The sequence below is a fragment of the Aulostomus chinensis genome, chromosome 11 (genome assembly GCF_037954235.1).
Source record: "Aulostomus chinensis isolate RoL2024-O1b breed Wild chromosome 11, RoL_Achi_v1.0, whole genome shotgun sequence".
NCBI classification, from domain to species: Eukaryota; Metazoa; Chordata; class Actinopteri; order Syngnathiformes; family Aulostomidae; genus Aulostomus; species Aulostomus chinensis.
The window spans coordinates 20716740-20735936 of NC_141330.1; the positions used below are offsets into that span (position 1 = coordinate 20716740).

The window sequence follows — 19197 nt, forward strand, 5'->3', positions numbered from 1 at the left end:
AAAAGCCCGAATCGATCCAGTTCCAAAGAGAATTGAACAGCATAGATGTATTATAAACGATCATGTTTATTGATGAATTGCATTTGTAAATTGATAAGACACAATGTTAGTAAGTCAAAGACAATTACATTTTCTATTTATGTACAATACATTAGCAGGGCATTAGGATATTAATCGCATAAACAATGAAATGTGTAAGTAAACAAAAAAACGTTTTTTTTATGATGAAAGGCTTCATCTGGATCTTCACAGTATAGTTCTGAACTCATCAAAAATGAAACTGGGAACATGAGCTTCAGCCACCTGAAGAACAGAGGGAAAAATAGACAAATGCATTGTAATGATCATTGTAAAGTAACGCACATATTTACAGAAATATAAAGTTACAGCTGTTCTTTCCCATCCGACTCTGGGTCTGACATGATCCTACCTTACGTGACAGTTTTGTGTACTTCACATAGTCCTCCAGAAACATTAGAGCTCCCACCACATCAGAGGGCATGTCAGGGATCTTCTGACTTCAATGGGGTCAAATGAAAATGTAGATGTGAATTCATGATGGGTTACATCTAAATTAATTTCCAAATAGTATTCAGATAAAGCAATCATTGATAACTCTTAACTTAAATCAAAGGGAGTGCTTACATGAAATTTCATCAGTGAGTCATAAGTCTGAGGCCCTGTTTTTCTGCAAGTTACCTTGTGCACTGTTCCATGATGGAACGGATGAACTGACCAATGAGAGCCAAGAACTGATGGGTGTATCTGGAGTGGAACTGCTTCAGCAGAGTGAGCATGCCGAGCACTAATGGTGGCCAGTCAACTGGGTCTGTGGCCTTCCTGCAGGTCATTCCTGGAAGACCATAGCGTATACGAGAATGCAGTTTTACAAACCAGTAAGTCAAATAAATCAACTTCCACTGGTACAACTTCATAACTCACCACCAACAGTACAACAGCAGCCACAAATGAAAGAAGGAAAACCTGCCTTGGTTTTTGCTGTACTGGAGTTTCGGCAGCTGTGAGATGATGAACAGGAAGTTGATGATGGGGAAGTAAGGGAGGCGCTTTGTGGTGATGTAGATCTGTGAGAAACATACATGAAAAAGAAAGGATTATTTTGTGTTACTTTAAAAAAAAAAAAGGATTTTGATTCCAGGTGAAATATGAGACAGTACTAATCATAACCTTCCCAACCTTGTTGAGTGGATTGTGAATGCCTGCAGCCTCCAGGTAGGCAGTGATCTCATAGAGAAGAGTGTTGTCCTCTTTAGGGTAGGGCAGAGATGGGTCCTGGTAGTGAGCCTCAATGTCTGCTAGCAGAGACCTGCCAGGACCACAATTCAAGCAGACACCCACAAGAAATTTAGAGAGTAAATTAAAGTTAGAATTAAGATTTGTGCATGTAAACCAATGAACTGGATTTAAGATTTTTGTTGGAAGCCAAAAAAAAAAAAAGTATTGTCATTTACATATTCTTTAATGCCAGAGCATTAAACCTAAAGTAAACATTTGGAGTGACAGTCAGAATGACAAGAAAGGCAACATTCCGCTCAGCTGTAAAATTTAAAGTTATTTATGAAAAACACTCTCTGATGAGACTCAACGGACTTGTTAAGGTTCTCCAACGCAGCAGCCAGGTGTTTGGAGTCAAACTTGCAGGAGTAGTTCAACTCATTAGCGATCTGTTGTCTGAGAATTTGCATCTGACCAACCTATTGAAAAGAAGAAGACAATATTTACAAGGTTCTGACTTGCTGACAAGAACTGTAGGTTTATGTTCCTCTTGTGTAGGTTGACATCCAACTGTACCTTCATAATAGCCTCTGAATATGCGCCCCAGATCTTTTGGGTTTTGGCCACAGCACTGGAGTACACTTTACTGGCATTTGCTATAATCAACAAAATGAAGACTTTTATCAAGCAATATCAAAGACCTAAGAGTATTATTAGTTTTACACAATGAATACCTACCCACAATGCCCTGGACAGGGTTGACAGCCCCCAGCATGGCTTTGAAGATGTCCACCACAGCTTTGTCTTTCAGGATAGTCTTCTGAAGCATTGTCAAGAAATTCTGTGTGGAGATACACCTTGTTAAAGGCACAAAGATACTTACAGTAAGATAGCATACAATCCCAAAAAGACCGGAAAGCATCACTTTCAAATAAAGTGACTTTGCAACACAGTCTGAGAGCTTTTAGTCAGCTAGTTACCTGTAGCTCCTTGACAATCATAAAGCAAAGCAGGCGGTCGAGTCCATTGAGGCCAAATGTGCCCAAAGTGCTCTGGATCTCAGAGAACAGTCGGTTATTAGTCACCTCCTGGTGGCTCTTCAGGTCATACCAGGTGTTCATCTGGTCAATGTAGCATGTTACCCTGTACCAATGGTCAAAGAGTTTGAAACTATGGCAAGATTTAACTGCAGCATTTATCTAATTTTTCCAAGTTAAACTTTTGAGAGATAAAAAATAGCTCTCAATTGTTCTGACATACTTAGGATCAGTGATCCGGAGGATCTCTCTGCAAAGACGTCCGATAAATGTGGCAGACTCATCCACAGAAGGAAACTTTGGGATGGGGATGTGGGTGGACTGGTGCACGCTCTGCCAGTCCTGGATCTGATGTAAAGAACCCACCACTCAATAAACAGACAAACAACAAGAACCGTGACCTGACCTGACCTGACGTCAGTGCACTGTTCTTGGATGTGATTAGAAAATGTGAACGGGCTTGCAGCTGTAGTGTGCCTCACCTTGGTCCTAAGGAAGCTGTTGCATTCTTGTTCTACGTTGTAGTTGATGATGCGGGACACTTCCTCCTGCCAGATTTTAAGGCCATAAATGCTAACATAGTCCTGGATGTACTCGAAGGACCTGTAGAACCCATCCATGGTGGCTGCCATCTCCTTTAACTTGGGCATCAGCTCACTGGGCTGCAAGAGTAATATCAAGATATGCAGCGAAGAAAAATGGTAATGAGACGACGAGACACATGACCAATGTGATGCCAGACCTTTGCCTTGGGGTTGAAAATCAATCCTTTGTGCAGGGCATACGCCACCCTCTTCACCAGCTCCTTCCTGATGCCATCTTCCAAAAGTTGCTTCGGATCCACCTAAAGAATCACACCATGTCAGTAGACCACTGCTAAACCCTGTCTGCATGTTAACATGGAGGAAACTGTACTACCTACCTGGATGATTCCAACCAGAGTGGTCTTCATCATCAAGATCCCCTCAGTGAAAATGGAGATGTCATGGGTGAGTTTAGCCACCTAAAATGAGGTGGAAGCAGGAAGATTTGTAGGCACACAAATGAGATACTTTGTTTAACTATCACATTTGCGCCTTTCACCCCAATTTATTTTCTATTTGATTTAAACACACACAACATTTAATGTTTAAGAAAATGGGCTCTAAATGTCGAAGTAGAATTTCATTAAAAAATTAAATTGCTGAAAAATGATGTCTGAAACCCATTAAGATATAATCCTGTGAACGTGAATTTAAAACATGCCTGCCTTAATGCCTGAATACTATAATATAATAAAAATACAAACACAGACGAACCACTCAGAACTCTTTTTTTAAGACTGTATATCTGAATATCTGGGAGAAATTTGTCTGAATAAAGAAACTAAATTAAATGCTACTCAAGCTTCAGTTTGGTCATTCGAAGGCAGTGGACTACATTATTTATACCCGGACATCAACAGTTCAATATTCGCATGATGAATTCAAATGAATGCAAATGAAATGTGTCCCCACAGGAGCTTCATGTTTTTCTGTATTAAAAAACTTTCCCTTCCTACTTTGTATTGCACTTCAAAAGCTGAGTGTGACTGACATGGTTCCGCATCAAAACATTGCAGTTTTTTAATAATTAAGATTTTAGTTTTTGTTTCAGATGTAGGGGAATTTGGGGGGGGGGGGGTTACTTCATATCGAGCCCCAAGCTGAGAGTAATCCTTTAGCTTGTCCTTGTCCAACCGGGTGGGCACCTCCATGATGTCATGGATCTGAAGCTTGATGATCTTGGCCAGGGAGGTGAACATGCTCTCTGGGATAATCTGCAGAACCTGGAAATATTGATATCAAATACAGAAACTGAGCGTGAAGTGAAAAATGAGGAGTTGAGATTAGTCTTCAAAAGCAGATGCTATACGACAATGTAGATGAATAAACTTCAGCACTGAGGAACACGCCATGTCGCTGATGACACCAGAGCATAATGACACCTTAAGGTACTTGCTAAATAGCTTGTTTTAGCTAAAGTGGCTTAACAGGTGGTTGTAGAAACAATAATGGAGACTGCAGCTGTTGGTGAAACAGCTGTTGCTATTAAGTGATCATTTACAGCACACAGCGCTCATTTGTTATCTTCATAAAGGTCACAATTAAAGTCCAGTTAACTTTTCTGCCACAACTGTTGAGAAACAGCAGCTACTATTGTAAGATGTCAGGGTCAAATATGCATCTAATGAACTCTACCTTTCTGACATAGGCCACTAGCTCTCCTGAGTAGAACTGGGAAACACTCAGCAGGTCGGCGCTGTTGGCCTGGTTGATTCTCAGCAACGGGAGATCCAAAGCAGAGGCCAGCTGTTCACACAGACACAAACAAGGTATTCTTTTAAAATGACGAAACACATTATGCCTTTGTGTGTGGTTGGCACAAATGGTGCAAACCTTCAGAAATGTAGCTCGCAGTTTTGTGACCATGGACGGGTTTACACGGATGCTCTCCTGCATTATTGATGTGAAGCTGCAGGATAAAACACAAGCAAGGGAAAACAGCAGATGTGAGAATTGTGTCAATTTCGACGACTGGCATGCCAATGAGAAGAAGAAGAACAAGAAGAATGTATCAAATTAATAATTAATATGCGAGACAGAATTTTCTTCTGTGCTGCGTTAGGAAGCTGAGACCCACAGACACTGGCTGAAAGTTAGCTTAACACAATGAATGGTATTGTGTGGGAAGTGTTAAGATACCCCCCATTAAGTAGTTCAATATGTCTAATTAAAAAAAAAAAAGGCTATCTATCTTCTCTGCCTACGGAAATGATGACAAATACAGATAATTCCTCAAAAGTTGATGTGCTACTTTAACAGGGTTTTTTTGTTGTTGTTGTTTTTCTTAGATTTTTATTTATATGAGCATGATGGTCAATGACATGACATGATCAGTCTGTAATACCAGTATTCTGTTACCTTTATCAGTTCCCCACAAGTAAGTACCTGTCAATTATTTGCCATGCATATGACAAGTCTCCCACTATCTGCATAGTGATTAGGACCTCTTCCTTGATATTGATTGTACGAATCATTTGGTGCAAAAACTTTCTTGTATCAGCCAGGAACTGACAGACTTGCAGGTTAGATTCCAGTTGGTGAAACTCCTGAACCTGAGGACCAAGAGGAAAACATTTTGAATAAACACAACGTGGCCATCTCACGTCTCTAACACAGGATTGTTGGCAAACCTCTAACCTAAAAAGCTCTACTTCGTTCATTTTTAGCTGAAATAATAGTGTTTATGTATTATCAAGCTGTTATTATTGAACAGTTTTGTCGCTGTTAGTAGTCAGTTTCCATTAGCTTGACGCTAATAAGAAATGGTGGGCGTTTTCTGGCTTCTGAAGTGACCAAGTCGCAATCCGGGGGGGACATCTTCGTGCATTAGAGATGCCTAACTGCACAATAAATGCTTGAAAAGGGGTGAAGTAGCCTTTATACTAGAGGATACTTGATGTGTTAAAGGACAGACAACGCTGAAACACTGCCTCCATGGTGGAGGTAATTATACATGTATGAATGGCATTAATTATTGTGTAATATCATCTGGCTCACCTCAATGAGAGCCTGTATGAGTTGGACAGTCTTTCTTCCAGCAGCTGTAGAGTCCTCATAGTTCAGAGATTCAATCTGCTTTGAGATCTCTCTGAACCAGGCTTGTAAATTCTCTATGAATTTGGTGCAGGAGACAACAAATTAGTCAAGAGTTCAAAGTTGGAACGGGTAGAGAGTTAAGTAAGACTGATGTTAATGTAATCCTTCTAAATTTGCATGTGTCCTTTAAATATTTTTCCCAACACATTTTGCAGCCTCAACAGTTTTCTCTCAACAACTTAAAGTCCTGTGTGAGTAAGAGGAATTATCCATGACACACGCACAGCGTGAAACACGGCATGACTCTGGCTCCTTCCTCCGTTATCACCCCAACTCACCATTTTTTTCCACTCGGGTGAGCGGTTTGACGCCTGAGAAGACTTCAGCCAGCTCAGACATCCTCTCTGATCCCTCTTTCTTGTAGCTCTCCCACTTGATCTGTTTCTCTGACAGCATCTGCTTGAACATCTGGATGGGGGACAGCACAGACGCGGAATGGATGAGGAAGCATTAGTCAGATGAGATGTGTAATGAGGACATTAAATTTGTGTCTTCTACTAATGAAGGACTGGCTTTCCATAGCTGCCTCACAGGCAGCTGAGAGGACACACCTGACAAGAAACACAGGTGGCTGATCAGTCAGAATTATAACAGCATTCATTTTTCACTCTCTCTAAAAAAGCAAGAGGAGGAAGAGCATTCCCTCCTCATTTGTTTACCACTTCAAAGCATTCATGACGGATTTCTCACCTCTTTGAGTGTGAATTCGAACTGAGCCGTGTCTAATAGGAGCTGGAAGAGGATCTTGGGATTGTACTTGGAATCATTGAGCACTTGATCTTTGATCTGACGCAGACGCTTGTTGTTTGGGTCGTAGGCTAACAGACAAAACACAACACATTTGCATCACTTAGAAATTGATAACCTACAGGTAGATGACAAATGAAAGGAGAAATATCTCTGTAAGCCCAGTGTTTCGCCCAAATGAGCAACCCAGAAGAGCTTCTCCAAGTCTCGACAGAACTCTACTAGGATGACAAAATCGACTCTAGAAGAGTTTACCTCTTTTAGTGTTTTGACAACGGCCATGGAGAGCACTGCCAAACACACATCAAGAACTTACAAAGGTATTCAACAGGGTTGGTCATTTTCAAACCATTCAGTGACCCCTCTGTTCAGTGTGGAAGCATCTATAACACGTTTCTATACTGTTAAAGATGAGGGCACATATTTAGAATCTGGGTTTAATTGAAAAAAATAAAGCAATGTACAGATTTAACTTTGACAGGGACTGTTTTGGTGACATGGCCTTTACCATCGAGGCTGCTTAAACTAACTACAATTGGACAAACATCATCGATGTTTTTTAATTGAGCAATCAACTTCAGGGTTGCCCTAAGTGGGGCCCACAAGCCAAGATTAGCCTGCCAGAAGTAAGATACATAAATACATAAATAACAGGTTTGGTAATTTAAAATAGTATAAAATCATATAAAAGATTTGAAACTATACATCCCTGTTTGCTATTTATTTTTTTGTCTGATGTAAAAGTGCAGTTTAAGTACAGAAAGGTGGTCATGTACTGCAAGGCTGAAGTTAAGCATTGTATCTCATGTTACAGTACATTTGCGTTCTTCTGATTCATCCTGAGGTATTCACAACATATTTCTGTGACGTTGTTTTCAACTATATAAAATCTTTAAATGGTATGGTATTGTTAATTAAAGGATCGTGTGCATTTTACCGACTCAAAATATGTTTACTTTTGGCTGCAACCCATCAGGGAAAAGGTTTGGGCAGCCTGGACCAACATTAATCTCATCTTTTACTCTCACCTGACTCTGCAGAGTGCAGCATCAGCCAGCGGATCGCCACATTGCAGTCCCTCAAACAGTTGAGCAGTTTGGGAATGTTGTCCAGGATGATCTCCTCGCGGAGGAAACCTTCCTTCAGCAGCTGCTGCACCTGAGGCCTCAGGCTCTCCATGCTGGCTGCATACCGAGTGGCCTGCACACACACGCGCGTGCACACACACACACACTGATGCTGTCATGTTTGGATATACATATATATATATATGTGTATGGTACATGCAGAGATGGGACGAGAGGGACTTTTTCTGCTGCTGCCACTTGGTATGACTGCTGTGAGTTCTTCAATGTGGTGACATGGTGTAACTGTAGTTCACTTTGAGCTCAGGTTCACTCAAAAAAAATTTTTTTTTTAACAAACTAACTTTTGAAGAAAACTCAGACAATGCCCCTCTGGAGTCGCCAACTGAATTAATTCAATATTGGTCCAATTTAGATTCCAAACAGTCACACGGAATGACTTTCAAATTTATCAGTGGCTGCATACAATAGAGTCCCACGCTTGGACTGTGAATTAAATAGTAATGACCTTGAATCCAGATCGTACCTGCTCTTTGATGTTAGCAGAGTCCAGTGTGTAGTTGAGAGCAGTCTTGGCAGCTTTGTATGGTTCCCAGGCCTCCACCAGGTTCACTGTGATCCCCATGTAGATACTGATAACCTGAGATTAGGCAACATGAAACCCCTATCATCATCATCGTCATCATCATCATCATCATCACATGTAAAACTGAGGGTAAATGAGATTGATAACATTAAAATCAGAGAAATAAATCATATGACATCATAATCATCAATCAATCATCTAATCATATTAGACAGAATAACATTATTTGTCATATAGTTAGTTATAGTAAACATAGCACATCAAGTGTCTCACCCAGTTGTCGGGGAAGTACTTGTCCACTATCTCTCTCATCTTGGCCTGCTGGGTTTGCAGTATTGAAGGGCTAAAGTACAGGCAGACGTATAGCATAGCAGCCTGGTTCGCCAGCGCTGTGCTACGATGCTCCGGTAGCGGGTAGGCAGACACCTGATGGACAGGAAACCAGTTTTGATTTAGGTACTGCACAGGACATTTGCCCACATCCATCCACACTCTCATTCTTGTCTTGGTGAATAACTAGGAATAACTGTCACAGTGACCTTGACCTTTGATCACCACATTTTGTCCAGATCATTCTGGAGTTCCAGTGGATGCTTGTTCTAAATTCGAAGAAAATTCCTCAAGGAGTTTCTGATATATTGTGTTCATATTGTGTGACAGAGACCTTTAACCACCAAAATCTTCATCTCTGAGTACCAATGGATGTTTGTACTAAATCTGAAGAGATTTCAAGGCATTCCAGATATATCGCACATGAATGGAAAATGGCTAGGACAACCCAGAAACATATTGCCAGCAGCCTTCTGCTTTCATCCAGCACAGGATGAAATAATTCAGGAATATTGTTGAGCATTATGCACACTTCACTTATTAACAGCTTTGACTTTGAGACAGGAGAATTACAGGTTTCTTACTTGGTTGTAAATGTCATCTGAGCGCAGTCTCCCAATGACCATGCTGATAAAAGTGTTGCTGATGGGAACCCTCTGGAAGTAGCTTTCTGGGTAGTTGGCTGGTCGTCTGGCACCAGGCTGGCTGGAGTAGCCGGTGCTGCGCAAAAGCTTGCAGATGTCATCCATGTTGGAGTCAGCTGAGGAACGGGCGGCACTGCAGGAAATGTAGAAGATCTTTCAGAAAAGGGTGCAAGGGAACAGACCTAACAATTGGGTTAAGAATTATGAAAATGAATTTAGACAGACTGAAGCTGAATTCGTTTCTGGTATTGGCTGAACAATGTTTTAATTTCTTGTATGCATATTTACAGGAAAAAGGCACTGTGAGATCAGGTGCAGCAGCTGTAATTTATTCTCTAATATTGCACAAATAAGACAAGTAAAAACTTCCAGGCTAACAAGGTAAAAAAGATTTATGGATCTTGCAAGTTGAATCTATGAGCATGGATGTGTGTGAGTCACAGGCATACCTGTATCTATAGTAGGAAACAAGCATCCGTTCTCGAACCTCTCCCTCTATTTTCTGGTCGATAACAAGCAACATGACTCCATACAGGTAAAGAGCCTCGCACTGAGAGGAAAAGATCGATCTTAAGTGTCTTTTGTTTGATATGTCTTTTTTTAATAAGTGGCAGATTATTTAATACAGATATGCATGTTTGTTCCTATAATGTTACAAATTTCTAATTGATCATTTTTTGCTAAATAGCCAGACGAACCAGTAGCTGTTTTCCATCTTCATTTAGGAGCACAGTCTCAAGGGTCTGCTGAATATAAACACCCTCATGTAAGTCATCCAAATACCTGGAGAGAAGAGAGACAGCATCTTACTATCAAATATTTTGTCATTTAAAATGGAGAAAATGTAAGGGAGCGTGCATTAGTGAATGTAGCCCATATACCCGCCCTGTCTACCTGATCAGATCCACTATATATTTGTGGACACTCTCAAAAGCCAGATAGAACCTTGACAGAATCTCAATATTGTTCTCTCTGAACTCTTCATCCAGGTCCTGAAGTTCAGGCTTAGCCTCAAGCTTCCCCTCATAATACTCAGGTCCCTGTAGAAGAAATAAAGTTTTATAATGATGCAGATGCGATTAATTCATGAACATGAAGATGCACATGCACAGAGGAACAAGTGCTCCCAAAACAAAGCCCCATTTTCACAAATCATACACAAAAATACAGGCAACTTGTGGTAGCACCTTACACAGCCACTTGTTGATATGCAATAGCTTGAATATATCCCTACTAACCTTAAAGTAGCTAAAGTCACAGATAATGTCGCCATATTTCTGCTGGTCGCTCTTGTCCTTGAGCCTGAAAACAGCAGGGATGAAGTCAGAGAGGCGCAAGAGCTCAGCGATGATGGCGTTTCCCCGGGACACTATCCTAAGGATGGCCTGGCCACACAAGTTGTTCTCTGCAAGGAAGTCCACCATAGCGGCGGCTGAAGGAGGAGGATTAAGATGCACTGCTCAGACACTCCTGTAAACAGAAAAGGTTTGAAAATAGGATTTACTTTCATACAAGATGACTATATTTCCAGTCTTACTCATTTTATCATTGTGAAAGTAAGCAGTCAAGAGACTGAAATCCTCTTGTATTCTAATTAAATTGACCCTTGACCTTCAGGGAAGCAAAGTACATTGTAGTAAGCATTAGTAGGTATTATAGCATTATTTCATTAAAAAAGTGTATCCTATTTCACTCTGGCACTTATTTGATGTGTTTGTGAAACAGGGCTTTTTTCACAATATAATGAGATCTTAAGTCTTAAAGTGCTGTTATGCATATCACTGACTTAAACGTTCGTCTTAAAAAGCCTGTGTTCCAAATAATTAACTTGTATTACGTTGTCAAATAGTCGTTTAACAAATTAAAAAAGTGCCGTTTGGTTTCCAAACGCAATCATCTGTACAGCGTACATATTATGCTTTCGCCTCTCCCATCATTTGCAAGCTAACGCTAGCACTTCGCCCGCTAGCTGATCTGATAAGCGTTTACGCTACAGAAACTGGGTAAAGAAACAAACATACTTCTAGAAGGAATCATTTTAAATGTCATGTGTTTTCACTGTCAAGTTAAAAAAGCAAAGCAAAAAAGAATTACCCGTTAGGATTTTGTCTTCTCTGTTTACTTCCTCATGACCGATCACATGACAACACTGCTGGGTAGACTTGTTTCTGCCTCCCGAGCGCGCCGGAGACGACCGGAAAGAAGTCTTGAGGGTCTCATAGCTTGCAGACGTTAACAACAACAACAACAACAACAACAACAACAACGACGACGACAACAACGACAACAACTACAACAACAACAACAACAACAATAATAATAATAATAATAATAATAATAATAATAATAATAATAATAATAATCCTCATCATCATCATGTTTTATGGAATATTTAATTTTCTCTTTTAAGCTTTCAAATTCTGAAACATTTCAAACGAGTATTTATAATCCTAAAAAAATCTACAGGGCTCCGCTGTGTGACGAAAGTGAGGTTAGTAGTTATATGCAAATGTTTCATTAGATGGCGACAAAGTTCCACTATATTTCCAGTTGATCCAGCTCGTTGCTGGTGCTCCACTGCTAATACTGTCTGTCTGTGACTGTAGATTATCTGCCATGTTGAGAATAATTTGATCCATAAAGCAATCAACCTTCTGTGGACAACCAGAATTTGAAGAACAAGAAATGTAACATCCTCAGATATTCAACCAACAAATATCCCTAAAAAAATCAAATTATGAAAGACTCATAAGGGAACTTGGTATTTTTAAACCATTTTCAAAGTTATCTTCATAAATGAAGTATTTTATTAGAGAAATAATGAACCTTGCTGGAGTTTACCACCCACTTGTGTCCAACATGTGGTCAACAGGTTTCCCTCACCTTTTGATTGGACTGGATTTTATGGGCAATAAGTCTAACACACTAGCCAGCAGGCACTTCCTCTATGCAGTGTGAGCCAGAGGTTAATCACAGCCATACGATAAGGCTGTTTGTTTGGCCGCTCACCTCTGGCAGAGCAAGTTCTCATCTCAATCCTGTATTGTTGACACAGTGTGCTGCGGTAGATTTTCTGTGCCACTTTTCCATCTCATTGTTACCACAAACACTTTAACATTTGCTACAACACTGCTGTATGATTTACTGTGTGATCAGGTACTCTGATTTGTGTTTTTTTATCTTTATTGCACGACTTTGCTCAATAGCGCAAAGGGGTGAGTGAAAGGAAAATGGAAGGCCAAGGATGTGACAAATAGTAAGGTGCGCTGCATTTAAACGCCCTGAATAATTTCTTATCTGGCCAAGCCACTGGAGTCATTATTTCAATCCATTTTATTGCAGAGACGAGAGAGAAAGACAGGCAGGTGCAATTTAGATTCATGGCTAGCCTCCTCATTGACCTGGCTGTCCACAAACTACACACTGTGTCCCTGCGGCTGCTGGATTTATTACCCGTTTACTATCACACCAAGGTCACATTCCCAGCGGTGCATGGGTTAGCTATGGGCTTCCTGGGAATCATCATGAAAGGTTTTCACTAACGAGGTCACTGACTGCACACCTTCTTTATTAACCTTCCGGTGCCTTGAATGGTTTTCTCTTCTTGTTATCGTGATCGGTCTTTGTGGATCAGCTTGTACTGAAAAATGATTAATCAAGATGGTACGTAATGATGATACAGTTATAGCAGGTAAAGGGCACCATTTATATAAAGTGTAATCTGATAATTCTCTGGTTTCAATGTATCTTTCCATTGAGCTGTTGCCTGAAGAGTGACTAATGATCCCTGTGCTGCTGCCCATTAAAAGCATTGACAGATCTCACTTCTCACTCCCTGAGTACCCCAGCAGTCATTGACTGCTGGCTCAGGTCATTATCATTTGTCAGTGAAACCCTCGAATTGGCTGGCAAATAATTGCCTCCTATCTGTAAGCGTCTTAGTGCACTAACAAACTCACAAAAGTTGGGGCTTTGGTCAAATTTTTGCAAAGTAACTCAGAGATGTAAAAACTTAAGTTTATTGTCAGTATTCAGCAGCTCAAAGATGGTGTTTGGGTGACATCTGTGTGTTGTGTGTGTGTGTGTGTGTGTGTGTGTGTGTGTGTGTGTGTGTGTGTGTGTGTGTGTGTGTGTGTGTGTGTACATGCTTTGTTACATTTGCATGTGTGTATGTGTCCTCATGGGCCCGGTGTGCCCTTTATTTGCGACATGTTGACTCCATTCAGCTTTAGTAGTGATTAAGCCTTTTCATGGCCAGGAACTTTCACACCACTGTGAACTGTGTGTGGTGATTAAAGTCTGCTCAATTTGTAGTCTGGTCCCACTGCTATTCTTCCCCATTGATCTTTTCCAGACCCTTGAAGTACGAGCTGCACGCAACAGGCTTCTCTCATTGGGATAAGACCCGATGCATACTGTTCCATGTTCCTGCTAGCACCCCACTCTCACGTCAGCCAATATTTTATAAAGGTGTTTAAAAATGTAATTACAGCTACAATTAGCTGCCATGTAAATCTGGTATTTAATTAAGTTCATGTGATTAACTTTGTTGTGCCTCTTTTGATGCTCTTATGTGAATTTAATTATGCTCTTTCATGTGTAGCCCTGACAGTATGTATGAGAAGGAATACATATAGAGCGAAAATACTTACATTACATTTTGCTGGGAGTGATGATCTTTATAGTACACAGTACAAATATTAGGGCGAATATTAGCATATGATTTCTTTCAGTGTTCTGCAAACTTCTAAACACCTTGACTACGAAACAAATGAATAATACATGGGTTGATGAAGATCATAATAGAAGTCTTCAAAGGATTGTAATTTTTGTTATTATTTAAACAAAATATTTTTCTTGCATTACTGAATTATTAAAGCAGTTGTGTGGCATTGCACTTAGGGCAACGTGCTAACAAACTACATACTACATGCAACATACTAACATTTGCTTATCAAAGAAAGTTTTAGGGGAATGCCACTCACAGATATGCCCAAATGTGTGATTTCATCAGTATCATCACGTTATTTTATGAATTTTATATATTGAGATGGAGGTGGAAAGGACCATGTTTTGAAATTGATACCTCATTTAAAACATCTTTACTTTCATAAATTAAGACCCCACATTCAATAGACTTAACTGGAATTAATATTGATAATTGTTATTAGATCAAAGGGTAACTCATACAGAAAATACAAAACATATTGACATATCATAAAATGGGGCGGCACGGCAGTGGTTAGCACTGTTGCCTCACAGCAAGAAGGTTCTGGGTTCGAGTCCCGGCTCGGACACGGGAACTTTCTGTGTGAGTCTGCATGTTCTCCCTGTTCCTGTGTGGGTTCTCTCTGGTACTCCAGCTTCCTCCCACAGTCCAAAGACATCAAGAGGGGACGAGGCTGATTGATACTCTAAATTGACTGTAGGTATGACTGTGAGTGTGAATGGTTGTTTGTCTCTGTATGTTGGCCCTGCGATGGACTGGCGACCTGTCCAGGGTGAACCCCACCTCTCGCCCGAAGGCCTGGGATAGGCTCCAGCCCCCCCTGCGACCCTTAACAGGATAGGCAGAAGAACATGGATACATCTCTTTGGCTTCACACATGTGAAAAGACAAGAAAGGGAGAGGGTTGTTACATCACCACTGATCTACACCAAAACACTTTCCATAAGGAATTTCAGGGCTAACAAGAGTTTTCAGAACAAATGCTCTAATATCAGATTTGATCAAGCTGCAGATGTCTTTTTTATGCAAGTCATTACTGCTGTTGTACTTATTAGCATATAAATGGTTTCTTGGCCTATGGAGACCGAAAAGTTATTGCATGTGTAATTGAACCAGATCACAACCCTGTGATTGAGATGCAAATACACACACACACACACACACACACACACACACACACACACACACACACACATACACACACACACACACTCTATGACACCGGTGGTCTTGTCATTTACAGTCGCTGTCATTCTCTAACATATATAACTGTATTGGAGGGAGTGATACAAAAGGAGAAATGGAATTGATTCTTAACCCCTAGATGCATGACCTACCAACACCTTCACCCTTCCATGATTGGGGTCAAAAATGATCTCAATTAGAATGAATGCGTTTTATGATATAACCTTGAGAAATGTCTTTCATTTTGATTAAAGATGATAAGTTGTATTATATTTCGGTCGACAAAAGAATTATTTTATGTTTGACATGTTAATTTATCACTTTTAACGGGTGGCATGGGGGTACAGTAGTCAGCACTGTCGCCTCACAGCATGACGGTTCAGGGTTCAAGTCCCGGCACCAGCACAGGATCTTTCTGTGTGGAGTCTCCATGTTCTCCCTGTTCCTGTGTGGGTTCTCTCTAGTACTGCAGCTTCCTCCCACAGTCAAAAGACATCAAGAGGGGACGAGGCTGATTGATACTCTACATTGACTGTAGGTGTGACTGTGAGTGTGAATGGTTGTCTGTCTTTATGTGTTGGCCCTGCAATGAACTGGTGACCTGTCCAGGAACTGGATTTATTTCCCTGTGTTTTCAGTCTTAAGCTAAGATAACCAGCTTCTGTCTGTGGCTTTATTTGGAAGCATATTATGCTCCCGTGACCCTTAACAGGATAAGCGGTAAACAATGGATGGATTGATTTATCACTTTTTTAAACATATTTTCCCAAAACAGCATTGGGAAAGGTACAAAATGGTAAACATCCAAAAATGATCCCAACATGAGAATGATTTCACATTTTATATGTTATTTTCTTATCATCTTTCATTTGAATACAAACTTGCTATCAATACAGCTATCAAAAAAATAACTTTCAGTGTTTGTGTGTCCCTCTGTCGCATGTCCACACAAAGGTAAACACACAGCTGTCTCCCTTCTCACTGTGAGGAGCTATTGCAAAGTACCCTTTTCTGGCTGTGAGTACTGCACACAGGGTCACTGCATTTCCAACAGCTTTTGCTGGCTTTGCAGTCTTGGTTTCTTGGGCTCATCTTACACCGCTTCCGCCTTCAGTTTTTCTGTTTTTCTTCCAGAATCGTTTGTATGGCAAGGTCTATAGGAAGCGTAGTAGGCATCCTAGCAGCCGTGATACTCCAGATGAGAACACACACACACAAAAAACATTGATTGGCACACAAAATTAGTAATCAGTGTGTAGCTGTATAAGTACATGCACACATATACATACACACATGTATGTGCACACGCACATAATATCACTGAATAATCAATACTTGTATAATAGGCCACCTATTCTCTAGACAACAAATGCAGTGATGTTAGCTAGCTTAGTTCGCTAGTGTTAGCTTAGTCAGCTAGTGTAGCAAACTACAAAGTAGTAATTTTCTGATGATAACAGCACTATCAGACAACATCCATGGATGTGGACAACAAGTTCATATTTCATAACAGCACATTACAATAGGAAACTATACAGTACATATCATAGTAAGAGTATATTTCTCTACACAACAAATGCAGCGATGTTAGCTAGTTAGCTTAGTTAGCTAGTGTTACTAACTGTAGTGGTAATTAGATCATGATAACACAACACCATCACACAACATTCATGGAAATGGAAAACAAGTTTATACTTTAAAAAGCACATATACTGTTCTTTATTATGAGGTATAAAAAAATGATGATAATATGTTGCCGTGTAAAAATAACCTCCAGGGTGGTGAGACTGCTGGTGTTAAATGTGTGGATCCACAGTAAACATTTACTCGACAGTCACAGTTGATAAAAATCAAAGGTTCCTAGGCTTAACCTTTAGAATTCCAGAAAAAATGCTTAGGGTCATTTTTGGTACTGATACAAAAGATGCAATTACTTAAAAAAATATAACAAGCAGATACAAATCCAAATGGCCTCACGTCAAAGACAACCTATATGAGGAATAAATGAAAGATTAAATGATAAAAAATTAAAATTACAAAGCCAACCAGTAGCCATCATAGGGTTGGTAAAACACTTGATGAAAACAATTACAAACATAATTTGGTCTTCGCCTGAAGTACCTTCAGGCTCAGGCCCTAATAATCCCCACTAAAGGTGAATAGTGTCCTCAAATCCATTATTGATTATAATAAAATGCAAATGATGAATATTTTTATAAAGCGCCGAATGCAAATGCAAAATTTATTTGCTTTCGTTTTCCTTTCCCAGAGAGAACAACATATTACTTATTTATAGAGCATGGTAATTCACTTTGAGTAATAAAAGGGTCATGACAGAGTGATAGCTTTTTGATGCTGCCAGTCAAACTTATGTGACAGATACTTGTGACTGTAGCAAATCCCAGGAATGGTCATCTGAAGCAGAGAGAGAAGATACACTTCATGCGCATTACTGCTAGAATTTGACTAAATTTGAACCAACAGGGTGAACTGAGACAATAAGATAGTTCAGGCATGCAAGTTAAAGGTTTCCCATGAGATTCAAGATCATTTGTCAGGTCCATAATCTCCATGAGGGACAGCTATATACTGAGTAGTGTGAGTGTCTCAACATTTAAGGATACATTTCTTTACTGCAAATATTTCCACCACATTATCACTATATCGTATTTTCAAATTCACACTGTTGGCAATGAAGATCTGTCACAACACTCTTCCTCTGCAAAGGAGTAGTACTGAAACATGCATAATATGCTTCAAAATAAAGCCACAGACAGAAGCTGGTTATCTTAGCTTAGGACTGCAAACACAGGGAAATAAATCCACCCATCACATCATATCTTTTGGGGTTTTTGTACTGAATATGGAGTGTAAAAAGAGCATAGCAGCCAATACTGGTATAATTTACAGATACAGACACAAGTTCTGAAGAGTACTGATTGTTTCATTGAGCTCTTGTGGCGGCAAAACCAATACAACTCCCCACAATATCAAGCTCTTCCTTTCAAAAGATTTTTGTTTTTTTTACTTCAGAAAATATCAGTGTTCCCACGAGGAACAGGCTGCCATGTACAGTATATCAAGAGGCCATCCATTCAAATCTTTGAGCCTGATCCTGTTTGCCGTCTGTGCATTGACACAACTGACACTTCCATTTATCAAGTGAAGCCTTCATTTCACTCTTCGTCCTGATACACTCAGATGTGATTTGTGCGTTTTAGCGCCAACACAGATGGATGAGGCTCCTCACCAAGGCTGCCAGTCAGGAGGGGACATTGAATTATCACTGCCAAGGCTATGCTCTTCATGAAAGAGGCATACATATAGCAATTACAAATCCACAAATGTGTGTAATCATGCAGTCTGACTGCTTAGGAGCATTTATATTTTCATCTGAATATGCAAGTTAAATTTTAGAAAACCTCATTTATATTGCATAAGATTTATGAATAAACAGCAAATGAATGATCTTAAGATGTGCCCAGAAGGAAATAATAAATCTCCATTTGGCTGCTGAGTTGCTTGGCTGGCTGACTCACTGGCTGGCCGGGAAAACTATGCTGACCTGAGTGCATCCAAATTAGATATTGGCATGGTAGCATGTATTACGCAGTGAGAGTGCTGCTCTGGCTCAGCCACCCTACTGCTCCAAATCTGGCCTTCACTCAGCTTTGCCAACACAGTCCAAAACAGAGAGACCGCCGCCTCTCCTCATCGTCATTAGACAAACGTAGCACCCACTCATTCATGGGCTGCATGTCTCTTTTATTCATGGCATCCACGGGTTCATCTGTTATCTCACTACTTTTGATGTGAGGCATAAAAAAAGGGCCCACTGGAAAGGAAACAGTCATCCTCAGACCTAAAGTGAGAGTTTGTTACAAGTCCATGTTGTTTGGCAGCTTAAAAGGCCTTAAATTAAACTTCTGTGAAACAAA

The 19197-nt window shown here is 40.2% G+C and overlaps 1 protein-coding gene across 1 annotated transcript; it reads right to left on the minus strand.

The window, feature by feature from the left end:
* Window positions 1-66: 66 nt before the first annotated feature.
* Window positions 67-11559, minus strand: washc5 (WASH complex subunit 5). Its single transcript, XM_086217384.1, has 29 exons — window positions 11440-11559; window positions 10584-10815; window positions 10240-10385; window positions 10044-10128; window positions 9795-9895; window positions 9286-9478; window positions 8645-8797; window positions 8312-8425; window positions 7729-7900; window positions 6644-6771; window positions 6232-6361; window positions 5855-5967; window positions 5243-5409; window positions 4691-4766; window positions 4493-4603; window positions 3940-4080; window positions 3196-3276; window positions 3016-3117; window positions 2756-2935; window positions 2497-2621; window positions 2217-2379; window positions 1975-2077; window positions 1813-1892; window positions 1612-1715; window positions 1198-1327; window positions 989-1085; window positions 700-853; window positions 431-518; window positions 67-303 (listed from the first exon to the last, which is right to left on the minus strand). Exons 2-29 carry the CDS (start codon window positions 10767-10769, stop codon window positions 247-249), a joined length of 3480 nt encoding a protein of 1159 aa, XP_086073510.1. The 5' UTR covers window positions 10770-10815; window positions 11440-11559; the 3' UTR covers window positions 67-246.
* Between the last annotated feature and the right edge of the window lie 7638 nt (window positions 11560-19197).

Excerpts from the sequence above, each read along its gene's own strand:
- washc5 (XM_086217384.1), bottom strand. The coding sequence starts at position 10,769 with ATGGTGGACTTCCTTGCAGAGAACAACTTGTGTGGCCAGGCCATCCTT. Across the intron at positions 8,798-9,285 it reads CAGATGACATTTACAACCAA|GTGTCTGCCTACCCGCTACC; the intron begins GTAAGAAACCTG and ends CCTGTCCATCAG. Across the intron at positions 1,086-1,197 it reads TTCACAATCCACTCAACAAG|ATCTACATCACCACAAAGCG; the intron begins GTTGGGAAGGTT and ends TGTTTCTCACAG.